This window comes from Simochromis diagramma, unplaced genomic scaffold (assembly GCF_900408965.1).
Source record: "Simochromis diagramma unplaced genomic scaffold, fSimDia1.1 OVJJ01000583.1, whole genome shotgun sequence".
NCBI classification, from domain to species: domain Eukaryota; kingdom Metazoa; phylum Chordata; class Actinopteri; order Cichliformes; family Cichlidae; genus Simochromis; species Simochromis diagramma.
Window position 1 is genome coordinate 696454 of NW_024387285.1, and position 25503 is coordinate 721956.

General features: G+C 42.1%; 1 protein-coding gene across 2 annotated transcripts in view; it reads left to right on the forward strand.

Moving 5' to 3' along the window:
- Nucleotides 1-256: 256 nt before the first annotated feature.
- Nucleotides 257-25503, forward strand: part of smarca2 (SWI/SNF related, matrix associated, actin dependent regulator of chromatin, subfamily a, member 2) — a 54733-nt gene continuing 29486 nt past the window's right edge. Inside the window, exons 1-18 of one of the 2 annotated variants that reach the window (XM_040003654.1) lie at nt 257-387; nt 3690-3934; nt 4553-4682; nt 4970-5362; nt 5775-5876; nt 7206-7458; nt 8866-8992; nt 9835-10008; nt 11063-11236; nt 12194-12364; nt 13619-13669; nt 14806-14936; nt 16776-16833; nt 16994-17091; nt 17435-17582; nt 21898-22061; nt 24400-24466; nt 24579-24689. In XM_040003654.1, coding sequence (XP_039859588.1) covers nt 3701-3934; nt 4553-4682; nt 4970-5362; nt 5775-5876; nt 7206-7458; nt 8866-8992; nt 9835-10008; nt 11063-11236; nt 12194-12364; nt 13619-13669; nt 14806-14936; nt 16776-16833; nt 16994-17091; nt 17435-17582; nt 21898-22061; nt 24400-24466; nt 24579-24689 — 2586 coding nt within the window. In that variant the 5' untranslated portion in view covers nt 257-387; nt 3690-3700. Of the gene's footprint in view, nt 388-3689; nt 3935-4552; nt 4683-4969; nt 5363-5774; nt 5877-7205; nt 7459-8865; nt 8993-9834; nt 10009-11062; nt 11237-12193; nt 12365-13618; nt 13670-14805; nt 14937-16775; nt 16834-16993; nt 17092-17434; nt 17583-21897; nt 22062-24399; nt 24467-24578; nt 24690-25503 lie in introns of those variants that run through there. The other variant, XM_040003655.1, reaches the window with a different exon arrangement.

A 25503-nucleotide genomic window follows, 5' to 3' on the forward strand; every position in this document is an offset into this window, starting at 1 on the left:
AGTATTCATTTCTAAAGGCAGGGAGAAGAGCACTGACAGATGGACAGCATCAAATACGTTATTACAACACAAACCATGTTTGTAATAAACTTTTACATGAGCGGGATATTCGCCCAGGCTGCTGCTCTCAAAGTTACAGCACTGGTCACAGAGCGGACACACGCCCAAAAACAACACTGCAAGAGTGACAGCGATTCAGCCTATCACCGTTTACGGTAGGTGGGACTTCCGGTGACATTGACAAATCAGTAATGGCGACACAAGAACAACTTAAACATGACAGCAAAACAACACCGAGGGGGAGTGAACTTATGGACAGCAGTCATATTTTGAAGAAATATTATAAAAATTTCATCTAATTATCTGCAATTTCAATCCAGCGAAAAGGTAAAACGACTAACGGTGGTTCTGTTTTGATGAATACTGAGGTGTAACTACTGTTAGGAACTGCTAACTGTCCAAACTTTCTAACACGGACGCAGTTCGCTACATGGAAACCAGAGCCAGCTAACGGGCTATGCTAGCTGACGTTAGCAGATGGCTAAGTTACCCAACGATCGAGCAAAGCGGCAGCGAAAAAACGGCCGAATTTAGGGCTTTTGTGAAACCGCGTGTCTATAAACGCGATACACAAGTTAAATTGTGCGTCTTTAAATGTTAACTAGGTCATGTCAGGTGCTCGACTTTCATCTTAACTTTGATTTTGTCTGCATATCCGTTATGGCCACCAGTTTTTTGGGGAAGCCATGATCCAATCAGAGTGGGCTCTACAGTTGATCGAGCTAACGTTACTGTAACTGTACAGGGACGGTCGGAAAACAGGGCAGCTGGTCCTCCAACAGCGTTTATCTACGTGGCGCTGATTGTTATGCATGTTTTTTGTTTTTCTTATAGGTGTTTATGACATCGCTGTGTTTTCTAACGGTGCAGATACGTTTTGCAGTCACTATGCAGCTCTATAAGTCAATCATGCTATGGCTGTTGAGACCCTGGAAATTTCTGGCTCATAGTGACACTTGTAAGCAGAACATAACGTCAGACACACGTCAGCTAATTCTTTCTATATAAAAGAATCCTTTCACGCAGCCTCGGGTTTTATTATTCTGTGTGCTGGAGAGCTTTGCCTTTAACCCTTGTGCCCTCCTCAAATTTTGCACCCCTTTCCACACCTTCGTGGACAAAAATGTCCACGCACAAAATCGGCCATAAAATACAGCAATAATTTTTCTGCGTGTTTTCATAAATCACCAACTTTAACCTTTTTCAAAATGAGCAAGCGTTAAATGATTTTCAGAATTTTAACCCTTTAAATGCCCGTTTTAAACATTTGAACCACTGCATTTTGTTTTTACCCCCCCCCCCCCCCCCACACACACACACACACCACGAATTATTTTCCGTATAATGAATAGAATTGGGGATACGGACATGTCAAACATCAGCAACAAGTCTGATTTGAATGGATTATTATTTTTTGTGTAGTGCACATGTATAATCATAATCAGCATACTTTATTAATTCCTAGGGAAATTATGTGGGTTACAGTTGCTCCAGTACAGTAACATTAACAAAAAGACTAGACTATGTAACAATACAATATTTTAAGATATAAGAAATAAGGAATAATACACACCCAATCTGCCATAAAATCCTCATAAAGAAATACATTTTTCTGTCTTTAATTTTTCATAAATCATTAATCAACTGGACTTTCTCTCAAAGACACACATACGTCACATATTCAAAGCCTGGGTATTTCAGTTCACATTTGTTCATATTTCATATGTTCTGTTGTGTTTTCAGTGTTGTTGCAGTTTGCATAATAAATGTTCTCATTGATGAATTAGATGTTGTTTCACACACACATCCATACAAGTCACTCCTGGGGCTCCCTGGTGGTCACAGGACTCCATAAAACAACTGGCACAAATACAAGAATTTCATGCATTGGTCTACTATGGGGAAATGGTTGAATATGGTGAAGTACAGTAAAAATGTCAAATATCACTGCTTTTCTTCCAAATGAAATGCTAACATTACAGAATGCATGGTTTAATACTGCAATGCAGAGAGATTAAAAAATGTTGTTTCAGTGAAAGTGATTGAGGCATTTCTGTCCACGAAGGTGTCGAGAAGGATTATCAGGCACTACACAAAAAATACGAGTAATGAAATTAAATCAGTTTGACATGCCCAAGACTCTAATCACCACCAATGTCCTATTCCCATACTATTTATTATATGGAATCATAATCAGGTTTAACTGTTACACAGGCATTGAATTAACTCAGTGGCTGTTTCCGACATTCTTTGATCACTGATAAACATGATTGACGTTGTTCACAAACAACAGTTAACATATTAAAATCCATTTTCGGATGGTATGTGCCTCATCTTGTTTTCATAGAATTAAAATCACATCAGTCATGTTCTTATTTTCCTCCTCTAGCTGTCTGGTACTAGGGCTGGGCGATATGGCCTAAAATCCATATCGCGGTATAATTTGAAGCACGTGCGGTAACGATATATATCGCGATATATACGTTATACATTTTCTTCTGTATTTTCCACACTATAAGGACTTAAAATCCTTTAATTTTCTCAAAAATCGAGAGTGTTCCTTATGTATGAATTCTGGTTGTGCTTACTGACCTGGAACGGATTTCGGCTGCAGAAATCTGTTAAAAAATGTTTTAGTACAACTTTGGTAAGCCGCACTGCTTGATGGATTGTCAGAGCATTACGGCTGCCGTAGTGAGGAGCTTCGCGGAGTAATCTGGGTCCAAAACTCCGTCTGCTTCAGGTCCCAAAGTCAAACGAACACTGAGAGTTAAAAACAGTCTGAATTCTTTAATCTTTAATAAAATGATCAGCGTTGCTGTTTTATCGGGTGTAACAATTAAGTTTAACATCCAGGCATCCATGAAAACAGAATTTATTAAATTTAACGGAGTTAACAGTTAACAGGAAGTTAGCTCGCTAGTTTCCACCTAAACATTTCATACCATGTTCTGACAGAGATTTCTGAAACTAATTAAAACGTACAGCTCTGCTACCACTTCCAACATAAATGAAGACAGAAAACTAAACAGCAGTGATGTTTGCAGGGTTACTGAAGTTGGACTAGCTGGTATATAATGTTGTGCTACGTGATCGCTAGCGACACAGCTATGTTAGCATAACATAAACAGTGAAGCTGGAGGATGAACGCCAACTCTTTTTCCACTGATAAAAGTTAACGTGACGGATTCTGGTGGTCAGGGACAAATGCAATCGCATAGCAGGATGCTATACACGGGCCAAACTTCAGTCAGGAGAACAACTGAGATTATTCATCCACAATATGATGTTAGTTATTAATATACTGCAACAACATGGGAACAGAGCAGCTGCGAGAGAATTCAACAGTAATGAATCAATGTTACGGAAGTGAAGCGCAGTTTTTGGCTTTCCCCATATTTCAAAAGTGCTTCATCTCTTTGCTATGACTGTTGCCCGCCATAATTTACAGATGATAATGGTTGTAGCCGCTGCGATGCTTTCGACCAAAACAGGGGCAGCTTGATGACATCATCAACATGCACTATCGCAATAGAGCGATATAGTCAAAATCTCTATCGTTGGCCAAATTTATATCGTTTCTATCATATATCGTTTACATCGCCCACCCCTATCTGCTACCTTCACAGGTATTCAGTAGATGTCCGGCCCCTCAGAGACATCAGGTGGTATGTCGCATCCTGGCCCTTCTCCTGGGGCGGGTATGTCCCCAGGGCCCATCTTGGGCCCCAGCCCTGGACCAGATCCCTCACCGAGCTCTGTTCACAGCATGATGGGCCCCAGCCCTGGACCCGGAACACCCAATGCACCTCACGGCATGCAGGGCCAGGGACAAAGTGATTACTCTCAGGACAGCATGTACTCTATGCATAAGGTACAGTGTGCAAACAGTACTACAAACTATGTCATGATGTCATTAGTGCTAAAGGAAACTGTTAAAGTAGATATTTATATCACTCTGATGGATTCAGTTTTTTAAACCTTTTAGTATGCTCACTAATAAACCGACCAAACTAAAACAAGGAAGGGAGGAAAAATTAGGAAGATATGAAATACTTTATTTATCCTTTTTTATATCATATAAATATATATTAGCTTAAATGAGGGAATACGACATATCTGTTGTTTGATAAATTGATACAGACATAAATAATAAGTGAATTTTTGCAGTACTTTTATAATCTTTTTATACTCTTGAGTTCATGCAGTGGAGGATGGAATAGATTTTTTTGTTATGGTAATTTTTAAAGATTTTGGCAGTTTCGCAGTAGAATTACTGATGTTACTTCTGCTTAGGCAGCCAGTTCATTCTGCTGCTGTAATAATCCCAACTTTGGAACTAATAAAGGCTGTCTTATTTTATCTTATCTTATTAATGTTTATTTTTGATATGATTAGAACCATCGGTGTCCTAAATTCAATCTCAAACTGGCAGGACAGTGTGTTTTTGCAGTTAACTTGTGTAGATCTGAAACATATTTTGCGTTTTCAGCCCATGGAGGGGATGAATGACAAGTCAATGGCAGAGGCAATGCACTTTGGTCACATGAAAGGTGTGGGGATGAGGTCTCTCCACAGTGGCATGGGACCTCCACAGAGTCCTATGGACCAGCACAGCCAAGGTTTGAAACCCAAGTCCTTCAGCTCTCTAAGCAGCCTGGTTTATTAACTTAACCTCATCATCCACTTGTGGTGTTAATGTTTCTCAGACATCTTCTAAATATAAGAGTTAATATTAAACAAGGAGGAAGCAGCAAGTAAATAAATAAACCAGCTGTGTATTTTCCTCTTTCTAGTGTGTTAATGATTAAATAACCTCTAAGACTCATTGGCTTTTGCTCTGATCTCGAGTTTGTGACCCAATTCTTCAAGGCTTTGATGTGTGAAACCTCCTTTCTGTCCACTTAAGGGTACATGTCTCCCCACCCATCCCCAATGGGAGTCCATGAGCACGCTTCAAGTCCCATGTCAGGAGGCGGAGGTGGACCTACACCACCACACATGCCCCCTGCCCAGTCAGGCCCTATGATGTCAATGGATCCCCAAGGAGGCATGTCCAACATGTCCAACATGGGCCAGCAGGTGAGGGGGTCATCTGCTTTTAGTCCAGTACAGCTGCAGCAGCTCAGAGCTCAGATTCTGGCCTACAAGATTCTGGGTCGTGGGCAGCCGCTACCCGAAAACCTTCAGCTGGCTGTTCAAGGTAAAAGGAGCCTACCCACAATGCAACAGCAGCAGCAGCAACCACAACAACAGCCGCAGCCGCAGGCACCAAGTGCCAGTCCTTACAACAGGCCTCCAGGTACGATACAGATTTATGTTGGTACAAATATTTTGTGAGTTTCTTTGTTGTGAAAGTCTTTGAACATTAACAAGTAAAGATAAAGAAGAAGTATGATTTTGTTTTTGGCTCTTTTTTGCACCTTAATGTGAGACTGTAGTGTAGAAAGATGCCTCAGTCAAAATATAAACTGATCTAATTACATAGTTTAGTTTTGGGTTTACGTTGCTGTCAATAAATTAAGTAAAAAGCTTGAAATTGTCACTGAGCCCAGATTGAAACATTCATATTGAACCTGTTTTGTCTGACAGAGAACAGAGATTTGTGTGATTAATGGTGTAATGACAGAAAAGAGGCGTGAAATAATTTTCCTTTACAGTTTCAAATTGTAACAGACAAATTGTTGAACTATGAAATCTTATTGTGTTGAAAGGTATGCCAATGGCACCTATGGGGGGTCCCCAGTCGAGTCCCTGCCCAGCCCCGGCCATGCAAGTACTCAGTCAAAGCACAGGACCCAAGCCTTGGGCCGATGGTAAGTTTGGCAGGTGTATGTGGTAAACATGGGCTCTGTGGCTGGACCGATAACACAGGAATCTGCATGCGGCTTCACAGTCAGTCCCACTTTTCATTCTGCCCAGTCTAATCCAACATGCAGTGCCCAACAACATGATTTTTCTGTCAAATGGCTTAAAGCAGAGAGATCCCCAAGCATTTACTAAAACTTCAGTTCAGCAGGTAAAGGTGAAGAGAATAATGGTGCAGTAGTAATATGACAGAAAATATGACAAGAAGATGAAATATTTAGAATGAATCGTAAAACAGTCATAAATTAAAAACAGATACAGAACCAGAAAATCTCAACTTCCACTGTGGTCGATTTAAAATTGAACAAATAGAAAAATGAATCTGTCAGAAGCATCAGAAGCTCGGGGAGATCTTTCTGACAGCTAATTGCTCCCAGGTGAGGACACTGTTTCCTCTGTCATGAGCTCTGGCCTTGTGTTGGTCAGTTAACCGTGTACGAGGAACAGAAAAATTGACCTCCTGAAGCCAAAGGGGGAAAAATCCATAAGATGTGTGTAAGTGCCAGGTTGTCTGTAAACACACAGGTGCATTTACTGAATTGAGAAAACCCTGGTTGATGTGCGTGTGTTCATAACTTCCCATGTGATAATTTGGTATTTAGGAATAATTCCCAGTGCAGACATTTTTACAGACGGTATTTTTACCTAACGTATCCAGTTCGTCCCTTTGGGGTCATCACAGTGGATCCATCTCACCCTCTGCACCGTCTTCTCTCACACCAATGATCTGCTCATCCTCTCTAACTACATCTGTAAACTTTCTCTTTGGCCTGAAAACTTTCTTGTGTCTTTATAATTCTTTGTGCAGCGTATTTCCTCTCTCTCCTCTGTAGATGTTCAGACCATGTCCTCTCCAAAGATCCAAGCTGAGCTGTCCCTCTGATGTGCTCATTTCTAAATTACTTCCACCCCCATCTTTGTCTTTTATGTTAGTGTCTCCAAACCATCATAGCAGGCCACTCACATCTTGTAAACCTTTCTTTTCACTCTTGCCGCTGTCCTTCCGTCACCGATCACCCTTGACACTCGTCTCCACCCTGCTGCACTCTTCTCTTCACCTCTATTGTCCACTGTCAGTTGCTTTGAATGGTTGCCCCCAGGTATTTAAGCTCATTAAGCATAAAAAAACTCATGCAGCTTGTTGTGGTTAAAACCAAACTGAAAAAAACGAAACGATACTGACACGTAAAATTTTTAAAAACCTTTTGGTCCTGAAGGAATTTGAGATTTTGGACATGTGGGACTGGACGCAATAACCAGAAGTCTTTGCTCTCCAGGTCAGTGTGCTGAAAATCAAACCATTGCACAGAAGCAGCTCACTCCTGTTGCTAGTGGTCGCCCCTCTCCTGCACCACCTCAGGCCTCTGCTGTGCCAGCTGGGCCCATGCCGGGCAGTTCGGGGACCCCTCAGCCTCCTGGGCAGCAGGGGTCCGTAATGCTCCCGATACAGCACAAGCAGAACCGCATCACGCCTATCCAGAAGCCCCAGGGCTTGGACCCAGTGGGAATCCTGCAGGAGAGAGAATACAGGTAGACACATTCACGTATTCATCAGTGGTCTCACAATAGTGCAAAAACTTCACATCTACACAACTCATCACAATAAAGAATGAAACTGCCTGCATGAAATCAGTGGTAAAGGAAAGTTTGAAGATGAATTTATGTGTCGAGGTCAAACTGCTGCACATAACAAACTGCATTGCTCTGCATATGTGACGTTACATGTTTTTCACTTGAAACGAGTTTAAGTCACATATCCAAACATTGACTGTGACACGAAGACTTTGCGAGCAGAGTCTGCGAGCGTTTGACGAGGGTTAAGGTTACAAGCTTTACCCGTATGAATATGATAACGTGAGAAACACTTTGTGGTGGAGCCCCTATGGCCTTTCTTGGAGGTGCCTCGCGTGCTCAATCACAACTCACTGTTATCCCCGCAGGCTGTGTATTTTTCTAAAAACAAAGATTGCAGAAGGAGACGTCGGGAAGCCTCCACAGACCTTAATCTTGTTTTGGCCCTAAGGCTTGTTTTTCTCTCCATAAATTTGATGTTGTTTTGATGATCTCTTCTTCATGTTGTCTTGACCGAGCTGCATTGGTTTAGACATGACTAGAGAGAGACTTGTCCTCAGTCCACCTTGTTTGTCCAGTGAATACATTATGAAATACTGTGCCTCTCACAGTGTTGTGGAACAGCACTGCATTATTGGTAGTGTTATGTAGTAATAAATATACTCCTGAGGCTGTTGAATAATCAAAACAACTTTAGATCTTATTGATTTAATGCAGTTTCCCCTCAGAAAGCTACCTGATGATACTACTAAATAAGTAAAGCTCACAGTGTAGCTGCACCATGGATGTGTGAAGAGGACCAGAACTCGTACTGCGGGCAACAGACCACCCAGAGATATAGGGGAAAAAACTTTCAGTAAGACTACACGAAACCTGCAGGTTTTATGGTTTAGTTGGACCCAGAGTGTCATCATCTGTGTTAACATGCACCAAAGAAGCTAAAGAAGCACTTGGAAACTAGACTTTAAGCCTGAAAGATACTTATTGAGCAAACACTCAGTATGCACCTGAGGCAATGAGACCATGTGTTGATGGAGGCTCTAATGAAGGTAACTGCAAAACAAAGCATACGTCAAAAAAGTAAGTGCCATGCTAGATTCAGATGTTGCAGATTGCTGTGAAAAGTGCAGTCTGCATCCAAATCCCATCTAAATAGTGTGATAACATGAATCACATTCTATGGCCTTAACAGCTGACAGGTCTCATGGCAAATGGATATAATAATAATAATGGATATATCGCCATCGTCCAAATTCCAGTGATGTAAATACCTGACAGCATGTGGTGGCCAAATGCCTCAATAAAACACTGTATGTGTGTCCAGTGTCCTGCAGTTTAACCAAATGTCTCCGTAATGTCTCTCAGACTGCAGGCTCGGATTGCGCATCGAATCCAGGAACTGGAAAGTCTGCCAGGCTCGCTGCCTCCGGACCTCAGGACTAAAGCCACAGTGGAGCTCAAGGCTCTGCGTCTGCTCAACTTCCAGCGTCAGGTACGCGGCAGCTGCAGCGTTTCATGTTTCACGTGACTGCATCAATGTAAATGCATAACTGCAGCAGCTCGTAGTCGAATGGAAAGAGCTCACTTTTGTTATCACTGGAAGTTCATCGGATCACCTGCCGTGTGAGTGTGTGCGGCGCTTTTATCGATAAATCCACTCTGGGCTGGTTTGCTGCTCAGGTATTCTTAGAACGGAGATGCCATTTCCACTGATTTATGTTAAAGGTACATGTACATACAGAGTTTGGACTTCTTACTCTCAGTCAACAAAATACATTCATCCACCTAAAAATATTATTATTAATTTGTTTTCTTTAGGCTGGCTTTTATTGTAGTTTTGGTTTATCGACACTTTCAGAATTCTTAATTTCTCTTATGCAGTCGTGCTTTCCCATATGGAAAAGATATTTATAAATCTTATAAAGTTTGTATCTGTCTTGTATGAAACTTGTATGAAAAGCATACAAGAGTGAAAACACATATAAGATCCCTTGAAAAATTATATAATGAAACTCGTATGTTTTGGATACTAAAACGATATATGAAAGTAATGAGAAAGTGGCCACTTTCATGAGTAAATCATATAAGTTTTTACTATTTCTTTTCCATATGGGTTGTAATGAAGTGGACCAACCCTGTTTTTAAAGGAAGCTCATTCAATCATGCAAACGTTTAATTAGAAGTCAAATTGTTCATTTTAAGCCCTTTGATAATACAATAGTGCCTCAAGCTGCAGCTTAGCACTATTTTCAACTCATACTCAATTTGTACTTTAGAGATACAGGTTAGATTAGATCACTTTAGAGTTTGATAACCCGTTGATGAATATCCCAGCTGAGGCAGGACGTCGTGGCCTGTATGAGACGAGACACGACCCTGGAGACGGCCCTCAACTCGAAGGCTTACCGGCGCAGCAAGCGGCAGACGCTGAGGGAGGCACGCATGACCGAGAAGCTGGAGAAGCAGCAGAAGCTCGAGCAGGAAAAGAAGCGCAGGCAGAAACATCAGGTGAGCCACACCAGAGTCCATGTAACAACCCACAGCACTTATTATATCATTCATCTTATTGTTGTTCTTGCAAAAACTGCAGTGGCATGGAAATCATTAAAAGTAGTGGTGCAACGGATCAAAAATCTCACGGTTCGGATCGGATCACGCTTTTAAGTCACGGATCGGATCAATTTTCAGATCAGCAAAAAAAGAAAAAAGACAAAAATTGAACATTTACTTGAAGTATTTTTTGCCTGTAAAAACATTCATCTCTAGACTCATTCCACGTAATATTAAAAAATAAATTATGGTTCAATCTAGGGCAGTACAGTCTTTGTATCTACCACTCAATTCAATTCAATTTTATTTATAAAGCACCAAATCACAACAACAGTCGCCTCAAGGCGCTTTATATTGTAAGGTAGACCCTACAATAATACATACCGCTCATTACATCGCACTCCGCTGTGATATAATGAGCAGTCACGAAGTGGACGCGCAACAGGATATCATAGCGTGGCTCAAGCACGTTCATCGTAGTTTAAACCCCTTGTTTTGCACAACAAAATATGGCGTCCCATCTGCAGCTAAACACCCCAGTAGCTTCTGTAATAGCTTTAGCCGGTCGGACTGGGCAGCAAAGGGCTGCTTAAATACCTCAAACTCCTCTGCTCCTCCACTTGGACCGCTAGCGCTGACCATAGCTATCGCTTGACAGACTGACCACGCGCACCATACACATACTTATTTTCCTTCTTTTTCGGATCACGTGCGTGCCGAACCGTGGAGTGGGATCGGTTCGGATTACGGATCAACCGTGATCCGCTGCACCACTAATAAAAAGTATTCATGACAATTTTTGGTTAAAAAAACAAAACGCTACCGTCTCATTTCCTGCAGTCAAAACAAATGCAACAAAAGCAATCAGAAAACTGTCAACAGTGCGACAGCATCCAGCAGGTCCTCCGTGTGAAAGCAGGTGACAAGCTGACAGGAAGGAAAACTCATGTGGCGTCAGGGTTGTGTCTGCAGTGACGGGAACAGAAACAAAAACTTGTGACTTGTTTTTCAGGAATATCTCAACAGCATCCTCCAACATGCCAAGGACTTCAAAGAGTATCACCGCTCTGTGTCCGGTAAGATGCAGAAGCTCACCAGAGCCATCGCCACCTGGCACACCAACACAGAGCGTGAGCAGAAGAAGGAGACGGAGAGAATCGAGAAGGAGAGGATGAGGAGACTCATGGTGAGGAGCGCCAAACCAAGATGAATCTTTTTGGAAGTCATGTGTTTTCATAAATGCTCAAACTAAAAGTTACGGATATACATGCTGATTATTCACTATAGTGGCTACAAGCATATCACAGCTTACAGTAAACATGTTTGCTGCCAGCAAATAAAGGATCTGGGCCTTCCTACAGCCTGCTGAGCTTGGACCAGCCTGCTGGTGCTGTTCTTATGATGCCAGTTGTTGCCACTGAGCTCAGTGTTGGCTTGACACACTTAGACATCTGTCTAAATGTTGCTCTCTGCATCTGTATAAGAAATGCCCCCAAATGCACAAAGCAGACCAAAACTGAACCTTTCAGAATTAGTATTTAATGTGGGTGATGGTCTCAGTGAGGAGCAGGATGTGACTGTCCACTCGTTTTCCGCTGCTTTCATTCTTCTCTGGTGTCTGATTATATTCCGACTCATTAAATCAGAGCTGGAGTTTGTCAGCTAAATAATAGCACACGATACAAACGTCCACGATACAAACGTCCACAGTGTCGTGCTGCGGCTCTGCGTTCCTGTTTCGCACTTCTCAGCCCCCCACTCGGCTGCCAGCGCTGTTAGTGCTGCTGAGGCCTCATTACACGCATGACTGAAGAGAAGGGAAACTGTAGAAGTGTCTTATGATAGAGACAGAGGAGGACTTTGTGACAGAGACAGTTCACAGATAAGGTCGCTGGTGTGCAAATACACAGTTTAGCCATTTAAAAGTCTGTTTATTAGTTTTTTAAAAATTATTGTTAGCATGTTTTGTAAAGGATCTATTTGTAATCATAATAATAATTAAAGATCCTAAAGGTTAAACTGGGAACTATATGAGTGCAGTGGAGTTAATTTGTAATTCCGTCCTGTTATTATAATGGATCATTTACACTTCACCGTTACAGCAGCTCTCGTCTTTAATTTGATGTCACTTTGGCTCATCCAGGCAGAAGACGAGGAAGGGTACCGAAAACTAATCGATCAAAAGAAAGACAAGCGTCTGGCCTACTTGCTGCAGCAGACGGATGAATATGTGGCCAACCTCACCACCCTGGTGTATGAACACAAAGCTGCTCAAGCTGCCAAGGAGAAGAAGAGGAGACGGAAGAGAAAGAAGGTAGGAGGACGAAGGTCAAGTGTGTGCTCTGTGCAGCACTCAGCTTCAGGCAAACATAAACACAATAAAAGTGGCTGCTGCTGTTTATCCTTACGTGTAGGATATGTGGCCTGCTCTAGGATCAGCAGTGTCATATTCAGTTCAGGGCAGTTTGTTTGCTCTTCTCTCAGTGTTCTCAAATGCTCCTGAGTAAATGACTTCACTACAACTACACTCACTGGCCACTTTGTTAAGTGCACCAGTTCAACGGTGCATTAATGCTCATGTTGCAGCGACTCGGTGTGTGCGGCCACGTAGGCCAAGACAACCTGCTGACGTTCAAACCGAGAATTAGCTCAGGGTCAAGGACAAACGGGGATTTAAGTGCCGTTGAATGTGGCGTGGTGGTTGGTATTTCTGAAATGGTCTGGAAAAGAGAAAATATCCGGTGAGCAGCAGTTCTCTGGGTGAATGCCTTGTCGATGTCAGAGGTGAATGGCCTGACTGCTTCAGGCTGATAGGACAGAAACAGTAAGACAAGTAGCCACTCACTGCATACAAGGCATGCAGAAGAGCATCTCTGTGTGGGCGACAAACCTCCAAAGCAGCACAAGACCACTGGTGTAAGCTGAGAACAGGAAGCTGAGGCTCACAGGGTCGACAACAACAGGCTGGATAAATGTTACCTGGCCCGATGATTTTTGATTTCTGCTCTGATATTCAGACTGTAGGGTCAGAATTTGGAGTAAACACATCCTGCCGTGTATCAGCGAGTCAGGCTCCAAGTACCAACAGGATATTGTTTAACAAAAACACCCCAGCTATTGTGGCTGACCACGTCCATCCCTTTGTGATAACGGTGTACCCGTCTTCTGAATCTGCTTCCAGCAGGATAACATGTCACAAAGCTGCCTTACAGTAGTTTCTTGAACATGAAGAGTTCACTTTATTTAGTCGTTCTTCACAGTAACCAGCGTCACGGATGTGCAGCAGCTCTGTGATGCTGTCGCACACAGTATGGACCAAACTCTGTGAGGACTGTTTCCAGCTCCTTGTTGAATTAAGCAGTTCAGAGGGTAAAAAGGACCCATCCTGGTCCTAGCAATGTGTACCTAATAAAGTGTCATGTGAGTGTACAACAGGAACACAAAGAGCACCTGAGATTTTCCATTCCCTCTAACCTATTATTATTATTATCAGTGTTTTTCCAGCTTTGATATGAGTCAGTGTTTTGAAGAAAATGCCATCTGATTGGTTGATGTGTTATTTATGTAGAAGGTGGATGGCGATGGTGAAGGCACTAGCGCAATTGGACCCGATGGAGAGGTGAGTGACTGTTCATGTTAAATGTAAAAAGTGTTTTTTAATTTGATCTGCAGCTAACTTTGAGTTTACTGAACAACACCTCATCGTTAGCACGATTCACACTCTGCAGCTTACCTGCAGACAGAGTCGGTGCTGAGATGTGACAGCAGTGGACATTTTTTGTGGAGACTAAACGTGGCAATAAAATCACACGAGTCCTGCACTTATGTTCAACAGGTGGACACAAACATGAATGCGTGACAATCGTACTGATGGATGTGTAAATAATCAGCTGTCGAAAATCAGGCACTTCTGTTTCAAAGACTTTTTCAGGGTTCACGTCCCCCAGATGTCGACAGATGTTCGCTCTTTGTCCTCTGAACGTGTTTAACTTTCAAAATTAGTAACGCTGATAATTATTCCTCTCATGCATTTGCTTTTATTGTGACTGCTACAAAATCCAACCTACTCTGACAGAAAAAAGAAACAAATAAGGAGGCGAACAAACAAACAGTAATTACCCATTGAGAGGCAGACTGCACCCTGGGCGATTGTGCAACAGAGGCATGTTGTAAACAGTCCTCCGAAAGCAAAAAGACGTCTGTGCTGTTTGTTTGCAGTCGTAACTTTCCACACTTTTTAATCATGTTCCTCTGTGTGCTCCAGAAGCTCAGGCTGAACTTTGATGGCAGGTTTGGTGAAGCTCTCGTTGATGTTGTTTACCTCTAAAGGCAACTTTGGAGGTCTGAAAGTTTGGTTCATGTTGGGATTTATTAGTCTCAGTGAAAATAATTTATAAAATAATAAACAAAAGCTTTTGAATTGTCTGTAGAATTTTATGTTTTATAGCTCTTGTTTAATTGGGGTTATGGAACTAATGAAAAGTGTTTTACGTTCATGATATGCAGTCATAAAAGCAGCAGAAGCTCAGGTTACATCAGCGGTGGCTGATGAAAGTGAAGCTTTGTGGTTTATGGTTCTCGTTTCTAAATGGATTTGAAGATCTATATCATACTTTGATCAATATCAAAGTCCGCCGCTCATCTTAAAAACTTAACAGCTCATATCTTTTCAAAAAAAAGTTAAAAGACTAAAGTTTGAAGATGAGTTCAGATTTGTTTATGCGTGCTGCTTCTTGTGTTTCCTCTGTCCTGTAGCCCATGGATGAAAGCAGCCAGATGAGTGAGCTGCCTGTCAAAGTGATTCAGACTGAGACCGGGAAAGTTTTGCAGGGAACCGAGGCCCCAAAATCCAGCCAGCTGGAGGCTTGGCTCGAGATGAACCCCGGGTGAGTTGCACAGCACTATTGTCGGCTTCTGATCTCTTTGAAACGAAACCGTTGGACACTCCAAGATTCTGCTGGTGGCAGTCTTTGTGTGTTCGGCCACGGTGGCTCGTAATGCTCACACAGACTGCATTTTGTAACGCCAAGAACAAAACTTATCAAAATCAATTCCAAGAAAATTCTTTCAAGTCTAGAATTAAGCATTGCTATGCACATCAAGGTTTGTGAACGCGATGACTCGAGAACGAAGCAACATAGGAATTTCAGACAGATGCCAAATCTCAGATAAGCTTGGATCTTAGTGACCTTGGCCTCGAGGTCAGAGGTCGAGTTTCCTGAAAACCTGGCGTGTCTAATAACTTGAGAAGGAAGTCACCTCGGATTTTGACGTTGATACCAGTCTTGGCATCCTCGATAGAATTCATGCATTTTTATGTAGCTGGTTTCTCAGTGGAGCAATATGATATGTAGCTGTTCCACCTGACACTGTATCCATGAAAACACATCAAACTACACTCGCTGTGTTCCCTCTGGTCACAGCACACAGAGTCCACGGCTGTATCCCAATTCAGGGTCTGCAGCCTTAACGGTCCACAAGGGCCGCGCACTCAAAGACCGCTAAGGCCGGAAGTGCGAGGCTTGTGAAATGGGACGGTCTAGCCTCCCTTGCGCTGCCCAGGTTGCCTAGCAACCATGATACTAACAGCTGGAAACGTTTCATACAGCTTTGTTTGACAGAAATGAAGGAGAACATATTTTGTTCATTTGTTTGTTTCTACATGAGCTTTGATCATTCTCTGTAAGATTAAGCTCAGCTATTGAACGGCGTATATTTGAAAGTAAAGGCTTTAAAACCAAGTTAGTACAAACGTCACTAATGTCACATGACTTTGCCGACATGTGGCCAACAGGAATGTTTTAATGTTCTTCGTTATTAAACATTTGCACATAATATTCAGTACTTACTTAAAGTTTACTCTTCGGCCGCCCCTCATCCGCCGTGTTTTTTTCAGCAAAATTATCCACACCCACCGCCGTGCAATGCTTTCTGGGATATGTTGGGCCACGAAGTCTACACCGCCACGTCCTTAAAATTCAGGGAAATGAAGGACGCATTTCAGGGCCGCATTTCGAGCAGCCTTCGAATTGGGACAGCCTTCGGCGCGTCGCTGTGACGTAATCGGCCTTAAAATGCGGCCTTTAAGGCTGCAGACCCTGAATTGGGACACAGCCCCTGTTATCACTAAAGCACCCGTCGTTTTCTCCGTAGCACCTCCAGGATTGCAGGTGTTGCTCTGTGCAGCAGAACCGTGAGCACGATCAGGTGGAAAAGATTCGTCATTGCCAAGAACACCAAGAGAAGAAAATCCAGTTTGACTTTACACGACTTTAAAACAAAAAGCAGCAGTTTCATCTTCAGTGAAATTATACTGAGCCAGAAAAATCGTTAAAATAAAAAAACACAAAACAGCACGAGCTGCTGCAACAGGCAGACAGTTACCAAGGCAGAAAAATGACTGAATTAATAACATTAGCTAAAATGTTTTAGATTTTTAAATAATATTTAATAAAACTAGGAAACGTTGAAATTCTCCTTCCACACTCTGATGATATTGATAGTCTGAATATCAATATCCCTGAATCAGCAGATCTCCTTCATAGTTAAACATGTTTATAGTGTGAATCTTTTACTCGCTCTGTTTATTTATTTATAAACTCTCTTCACTATCTGGAGAGTTGTTGCTTGTTAGATAAATTCTGCTGAAGCTCGTCATTATGTTTCTGTGACGGGCACAGATGTTTTAATGAGGCTTTGTTTTTCTGTTGCTTCTTTTGAAACAGGTATGAAGTGGCCCCACGGTCAGACAGCGAGGAGAGCGGCTCAGAGTTTGAAGAGGAGGTAGAGGATTTTCTCATTAATAAACTTTATATTGCACAAGATCCACCAGGGGGCGCTGTACACTTTATTATCCACATCAAAGTTGCTTCTTTGTTCCACCTGTGCTGCTGTTATTTTATTAAGCACGCTCAGTCATGTGTTATCAACTTTACCTTATAAGGAGGAAGATGAGGCGTCCAAAGGAGAGACAGAGGAGAAGAAGATAATCGATCCCAATGGAGATGGAGGCACTGAGAGAGCTGCCAAGAACATCATCGAGTATTGTATTTCCTTCTGTTATCTCCCATTTACTCGGCATGTGTTGCATCAGCTAGAAAGAAGCGTTCAGTTCACATACGCTGGAAGTTGAGGGTGTAGACTGTTTTTTAACAAACCTGATTTTCCCTGCAGGAGCCTCACAAATAAGCAAATAAACAAACCTCCGGCTGTCTTTGTATTGGATGTGGATTTCCAGAGGAGCTCAGACAGTTATTAGTCTGAGCTCCCGGGGTCAGGCCTCAGTTAGGCGCCATTAAATTAAATTTGTAAGCTGGTTCAGTTTGAGTTAGAATACTTTCAAATGCTCTCTGTCTCTGTCTCAAATGATCAAACACACATGCAGGTCAGCCAAGCAGGATGTGGATGATGAGTACAGTGTTCCTACTGGCCAAACCAGCTCCCAGTCTTACTACGGCGTGGCCCACGCTGTCATTGAGAGGGTGGAGAAGCAGTCGTCACTGTTGATCAATGGGATGCTCAAACAGTACCAGGTACACACACACGTATACAACATGCCTGCTTTTGTAGAAGCTGTCTACTCCTCCCTGTGCCTGAATCCACCAGAGTTCTCTTCCTGTTAACAGGGAGTTCCTTTTTCCACCATTGCCAGGTGCTCCTCGCAGGGCATCAGTGGATTGTTGAGTTTTTCACCCTAATGTTGTATCTTTGAGGGAACTTTTTGGTCCAAGGAATCCAATAACATGACAAGAATTTAATAAATGAGTCAAGCAAGTCTACATTGGTCACATTTGCAAATAGATCGAAGGAACATATAGAAACACTTGTTGTGAAGCTTCTGCTTTTTTCCAGCTTTGTGCCAAACAGTGTGTCAGATGTGTCCTTTATCCTAGGCTGGTCTAAAACGCCGTTCTTGCCTTTAACTGGTTCGACCTCATTTGTAAGCGCTACACTGGAGCTTTGGCGTGACCTAGCAGGGCCTCCTAACTGTTCTTGGACAGCTTGTCCTGATTCTGGCTGAACAGTGTGGCCCAGTGCTGCCACCAGTAGACACGTCTAATTTGTCTTGAATGCCCTGTGAGGACTTGAGTTTCAGTTCAGTTCTACCGAGTCTGTGAAAAACATCTAAAGTGTCCAGCTGGAGCAACAGAGTAAGATGTTGAAAGTCTAATGAGATGGCAGAACGCTGCACAGAGATTTGCAGCGTCATGCAAACATATCAACTCTTTCAGCAGCTATTTTATCTTCCATCAACAACTATGTGCAAAACAGACGTAATGTGGATTTCAGGTTAGAGAGCAATCCACCAGGAATGTCTGCTTGCATGTGGTTGAAATTGGAACTTCTTTCCAAATGAAAGTTGAGTCAGACTGTACCCTCTTTCAGCAGACCGGCTCCTTTCAAATCAGCGAGAACCGATTTGCAGAGCTAAACTTTGTCTAAATGTATGTCTGCATGTTCACACAGGAAGCCGCTCTCATCTCCCAGCCCGTCTCTAATGTGATGCGGTGCACATCCATGGGGCATTTTTAAGCACGCGTGGGATCCACCCGAGCATTTGATGTGTGATTTGAGAGGCATTAGATAAAGTCATGCAAACATTGAGCTTGCATGGGCAGTCAGCAACTTGATTGCAAACAGAAATCAATATGGCAGCTTGTTTGAGACCAAAACTAGTGCAGCAAAATGTATTTATAACAACATGGTAGCAATGAAGTATGCAGGTGCTGAATATGTTTTCATTTTAGATTAAAAAAGTCCAGTCTGAGTGCTTTCAGTAGTTTCCTGGTTACAATGAATGGGAGCAAACGTTGGCTGATCTGCAGAGAAGACCAACTTTGTATAAGGAACATTTTAGAGGCTGTAAAGTTCTCGTATAAGTTGCAAACATTGGACCACATTGGCATCCGAGCTAATACATTTGAAAAATTGAATTAAAAGCTTTGGACACCCCCTTACATGCTGTAGCTCTCACTGCAACCGAGGAGCACCGCTGCTGTCAGCTTTAAGCAGCGTTTACACGACAGCTGAAGTAACAGACTGTCTGCATACAAACAGCTTTAGCTGTAATTGGATCTTCATTCTCCAACTTTGTGCTAGTCTGAAACAAAGGGTCAGTGGATGACAGTGTGTTTAACACGTAGTTTGATAAATGACTTCATTTGGCTTTTTACCCACAGAGGTTTTGATTGTGACTACAGTGACACGCGCTGGCGTTCCTTTATCTCCCCCTGGGTATTTGGACTTGATGGACTGCATCATTACTGTGTGTGTGTGTGTGTGTGTGTGTGTGTGTGTGTGTGTGTGTGTGTGTGTGTGCGTTTCATCAGTTTTTGTCAAGAAAACAGAGTCTTGTCATGCTTTCTGTTCTCATATATTCTAAATGCATTTTGCAGTCCATGCACGTCGATTTTTGTTGTAAATGTGAGTGAAACAGTCCAGCTGTCGAGTCTTGCAGCGCCGGCGCCAACTTCCTGCTGTGCTTTCAGTGCCACCAGTAACAGCTTCATAATCATCAAACACTACCTTCAGCATGAAAACAGGCCACAGATGGCAAGAACAAGTTCTTATAGATGAGTGCGATTTCATTTGATAAATGCGATGAATCCACACCTCAAATGTTAGTTTTATATTATTGATTCATGTAAACAAGCATCACGTTTCGTGGGAAAAAAGCCTCTCAGCCTCCTAGAGGTCCGAACTAAACTTAGTACCTTGATCAGAAAACTAAACTTCCTCTTTATTTCTCTTAACCTTTAACTTAAGCCTACATGTGGGACTAATAAAGATTTATCTTATCTTAATCTTAATCAGCAAATTAGGTGATAGTTAAAATAACAGCTCGAGCCTTAAATGTATTTAAGTTCTTCAGTGCAGGTAAATTAGCCTCTGCTCTCTGTGATGATGTCCTAGTATATCTACTGAGGGCGTTGCCGCCCTCTGGACATGGAAACAAATCGTTTTCAGGTTTTCTGAATATTCCCGAGTCTGTGGGCAAAGAGCTGGTGACTGTCACAATCTTCGGTCATAGATAGAAGCTTTGTAAACAAACACATCTCCTGTTAGGCACATGAATGCGTCTTAGTCAAGCCTGTCTGCCTGTAGCGATGCTGACACCCTCATCTCATCTTCAGCTGCAGCGTACATGACCGTGAGAGACATATTGGCAGAGATCTGGAACTGGCAGCTGGGTACAGCTAGCATTTGTTTTCTATCCAATCACGGTGCAGTCATCCTGTTTGTCTGATTTATGGTGTGCCAAATTTAAAATGAGATATGGCGCGCTGCTTGGGGAAAATTGGACATCCATTAATCGGATCAAACGTCTGCGGTGTCAGTGTATATATAGCAAACCTAAATTCACAGAGACTATGCATTCAGTTGGGAATTTCTTTTCACAACCTTCATCTCTGCATGTAGCTGTGCCGCTGCATGCAGTGAAGTATTGTGCAGTTTATTGGTCACCTTTTCTGTTGCCACTGTCCTCCTGACCTTTCCTCAGACCGTCCTTCGCTGATTGTTTCCCCACAGGCGAAACCACGCAGCTGGTGACAGAGTTATTTTTCTCCCAATGCTTTAGGATATAAAACGCTGCGGTGGCAGTAACATCAAGTTAGCCGGCAAAGCTCACAGTGAAAAATGTCAACTTAACTTCTTCTAAAGGTCTAAAGGTTTGCACGTTTACAAGTACAGAGGCAGAAGAAATGCCTTTAGAGTCCATATGTTTGGCAGTTCTGTCTTTTAGGCTGTCACAGCTAAAGGCACAGCATGACATCATGGATATGTGCGTCTAGTTATGTTTAAAAACTTTAAGACATGTATAATTTCTGCACTTTTCTGGATTTTTCTGGATTAAGTCTGACATGTCAGAAAAAGTCACTTGTCCCAGAATCCAAAATTCAATCAGTCAGCAATAAAAAAAAAAGGATCAAAGATGAGTTTCAGTGTAATCTTTTGTCGCTTTAATGTCTTTTTTTCTTCTTAATTCAACTTAATTTCACGGCGTATGTTTACCTGTCGCCATCTGCACCCCACCCGCAGTGGCTCTGTGCCCCGACAGCAGGCCCCGCCCCACAGTTTGAGAAATCAAGTGTGCTGCTCCACAGTGGGATGCTATAGAAACAAAGATTGCACCAACAAACGTACAGAGCTGGATGTTAGAAGACATTAGAAGGCCCGTAGTGCTACACAGACCATCCTCAACATGCAAGAAGCTTTTATGGGCTGCTTTAGCTTCATCACCTGATTGTTAGGACTGCCCTATGATAGGATAAGATAAGATAAGATAAGATAAGATAAGATAACCTTTATTAGTCCCACACGTGGGAAATTTGTTTTGTCACAGCAGGAAGTGGACAGTGCAAAAGTTATGAGGCAAAAATTAGAATACAATAAGAATAAATACAGTACACAACTGTACAGAATAGAATAAAATACTATATACAGTAGAATAAAATAAAATAAATATACAATAAGATAAAAATAGAATACAAATACAAATACTATATACAACTGAGTAAAAAATACGATGACAGAAAGGATTATTGCACTTAGTATTATTGCATATGTATGGATAAACACAGTAGTGCAAGGATGCATTTACTTGACTTGTTGCAGGTGCCTGTGATTGCCTTCATATCTGCTTTTATTATTCACAGCAGCCAAGGAGAGCTCCATTATTCATGTTGGAATATAGATGATCGTAAACTCTGGACATTATTAATTGCATTGTCTTTGTAACATCTAGTTAGACGTGTATTTCTCCTTTTTCTTCGTCTTCACCGTTTTATCGTTTGTGTGTTTTGTGTGCACACAGAGCACGCTCATGCTTTCCTCTCTGTGTTTTAGATTCAGGGGCTCGAGTGGATGGTGTCCTTGTACAACAACAATCTCAACGGCATCTTGGCTGATGAAATGGGGCTCGGCAAAACCATCCAAACCATCGCCCTTATCACCTACCTGATGGAGCACAAGAGGCTCAACGGTCCCTTTGTCATCATCGTTCCTCTCTCGTTAGTACTTCTCTTCCAGTATCAATCGTGGCTCTTATCTCGCAATGTCATGACACCCTAAAATCTAACATTATTAGAGTCACCTTTGAAAAGAACTTCAAATGATAATCATTCGTGTGAAGGCTTTCTTTTTGTTGGTGTATTAGCAGCACTACACGTAAACTACCCTGAAGGTCCTTATGAGTGCTCCCTCACTCCCTTCCTGTCCTTTTAGCTATTTCCATCGGTGCCAGGAACCTGTTTAAAAGGCATAGGCTATATTTTATCAGCTTCAGCCTTGGTACATGGACTCAGCATTCATTTGAAAAAGCACAAACAGCTTTTCAGCATGACTGCACCTGGAATTAAGGGGCGCTGTAATAAGAAAAAAATGTGTGTTTTTATATCTTTCTAATAGATTTGTGCTCTCCACACGCCCCTGTAGACTCACAGTGAAATAGCCTGAGCAGTACGCGGGCTGTAATGGAAAGCAGGAGAGTTGGTGTTTGCTCAAGTGTCAGGTGTTCACATCCATCTCACTGTGATAAGTCCAAAATCATGCTTCGTAATTATTCTAACAGTATCAAGTACAGTGCATACTAAACAGGGTACGAGAATACTACTACAGATATTTTTCACTTTGCAGTGTGGAAAGGAAATGGGTCCAGCTGCTCACAGCTGCTCACAGCTGCATTAAAAATGCATTGTGCACGAAGGTGCTTGTTGTTATTGAAGTTAAATTGGTCTTCTTAGGCCACTTCCTGTTAGTATGAGGCGGATGGAGGCACGGACAGACACTCACACATACGTCTTTCAGGTCTCGCTTCTCTTCTGAGTTGTGGAGCTGCTGGTTTGCTTTGCCTGTGATCATTGAGACAAGGTGCAGAGAAAAGTTCAGCCAATCAAATTGCATTTATTCAGATACGTCAGTGCAGCTGCTTGGCACTCAGATTGTGTTATTGAAATAACCTGAGAGAGTACGCTAGGGACGGGTGCAGCTCGTCATTCAACATTTAAACTGCAGGAGAAATGAATCATTGCTCTGAGTAATCAGAACATCTCATGTAGCCAAAGCAGTGAAGTTCATGCTAACTGCTAATGGAAGCTTGCCCTGTGGGAGAGATACCACCTGGATATGACATTACTGCTCTAGTGACTGCAGCAGGACAGAGGCATTACATCATCAATAAAGTTTATGTGACCCTGCACGCCCCTCAAACCGCACGGTGTTCTGGTTATGGCTTTCTTTTCTTTACTGTGCTTTCACAGTACTTTTTGGGTTTAGCACAGTCTTCGGTCCAATCAATCAGCTTGTCACCAGCTCCCGGCGTCACTAAAAAGGGAGAGACCTGATTACGCCTGCTGCACCACCGCTCCCCTGCTGCAGAGCCAAAGACCTCACCTCTGCCACACTTTAGTTTTTTAACCTGCTAAAACAGCACAGGAGGATAATTAGCATGTCTGAGTGTGTTTTTGGCCCGAATAAAGATGCTGAATTTTAGTACAAGGCCGTGTGTGCATCTCATTATAGGGTCAAAGGAGCCAAATTATTTGATGGCAGTTTTAATGATGAGTAGAGAGGCTTGTATTTATTTCATGTGTGGGGCCGCTCACACAGTCCTCACGAACACTTTATAACTGTGCAACATTAAGGCTAAAAACAACCCATAATGCATTATTGTCCATTACAAAATAATATCTGATAATGTGAATAACTGATGACTTTACGGGGTGTGGTCGAAATAAACTGTTTTCAGAGTGTGGGAATATGTCCGATTACTGATCCAGCTTCATGAAGTGTGTGATTCCCCTCATTGTTTTTCACTTACAAACAGCAGGAAACCAGCGTGCTGTTGTTCAAGGGTGAAAATTCAAAGTGGTTTAAGGCTGATGAAAGTGTGCTCAGTGTGCAGAGTGCAGGAAAACACTCGGCTTTTTAATTGTTATTCCTTTTAATGTTGGTTTCTAACTGCAGGTGTTGGAAGATTAGAGTGAACAATGGTTGTGTTTTTAGAAGCAAGCCTATTTTTTAATGATTAATGAGCAGAGCACTTTTTCTTTCTAAGTGATGGAAGCTGAGCGGAGGCTTAATTCGCTGCTCAAGGCCACTGTGTGTAATGTGCTCTTGAATATGCATAGTGTGCAAACATGGAGTAAAGCCTAAAACTGTCTGTTTTTTAGCACACAGCAGTTTGTCCCAGTGTGCCACTGAACAAGAGCTCATCTCGTCTCTGCTTTTGTGCATTTTCATGGTTTCTTTGGCTGTTTTTGTAAATGAAGTGTTGATGAATCTGTCGTCTTTGAAGACTCTGCCTTTACTGCTAAAAACATTCTGACCACATTTAAATGCTGTTTTCAGGACCTTGTCTAACTGGGTCTATGAGCTTGACAAATGGGCTCCGTCTGTGGTTAAAATTGCTTACAAGGTGAGACAAATCTCTGTTTTTTAGTCTAGTCTCTTTTTTCACATCACAGATGTTCAGATTTTCTGCTTTTCACGACAGAACGTTGTCTCTTCTTTGTCTCTCCACATATTAGGGCACCCCTGCTTTGCGTCGTGGGCTGGTGCCTCAGCTCCGCAGCGGGAAGTTCAACGTCTTGCTGACCACCTATGAATACATCATCAAAGACAAGCATATACTGGCTAAGGTGAAAAGGATCAAACCTCTTTCTTCTATCTGTAATCTGCTTCCTAACTTGAACCCTGTTGCAGCATCTCCATCACAAATATCCACAAAATGAGCAAAAGGAAATTATGGTGAGCTTCCATCCACTGCTGCCGAAGCTCAAATCAGCAAAAAGTCTGGAAAAGCAGCAGAACTGTGATTGTTGTTTGTTTCATGCAGTAATTTGAGAGATGTTTCCTCGCTTTGCTTTTCATCTCTTCAGTTGAATAAGTCATGCATCGTGCATTATTCACTGACTCGCTTTTGCGCTTTGTACATTTTGTTGTTTTTAATGAACAAACTTTTCATCTTCAGCTAAAATTCAGATTTTTGTTTTTCTCACTCGAGGCTTTTTAAAGGTTAAATATGTGCATCTGGCAGTAATTGTATTTTATTAACATAAAAGTTTTGCAATAACACCAAGTTTTATTACTTGTGATGAACAAACCTGACTCCTGTGTGAAATGTAACTAGAACACAGGGATGTGCAAATCTTACAAAACTGTATTTTATTCACAACAGAACACAGAAAACACATCAAATGTTTAAACCGAGTGAAATAATTGTTCATTTTGTATCTGATGGCAGCAATATGTCTCCAAAACAACAGTTTGCCGCTGTGCAGCATCCTTTCTTATTTTAACATCAGCCCACATCATCAAACATCTGGAGCTGAGGAGCGCAGCAGCTGGAGGAAAGCTTCCGGCCTTTTGTTGCTCCCACTCGGACTGTTTTTCAGATGTGTTGCTGCCATCAAAATCAAAATGAGCCAATGTTTCACCTAAAATTGTGCATTT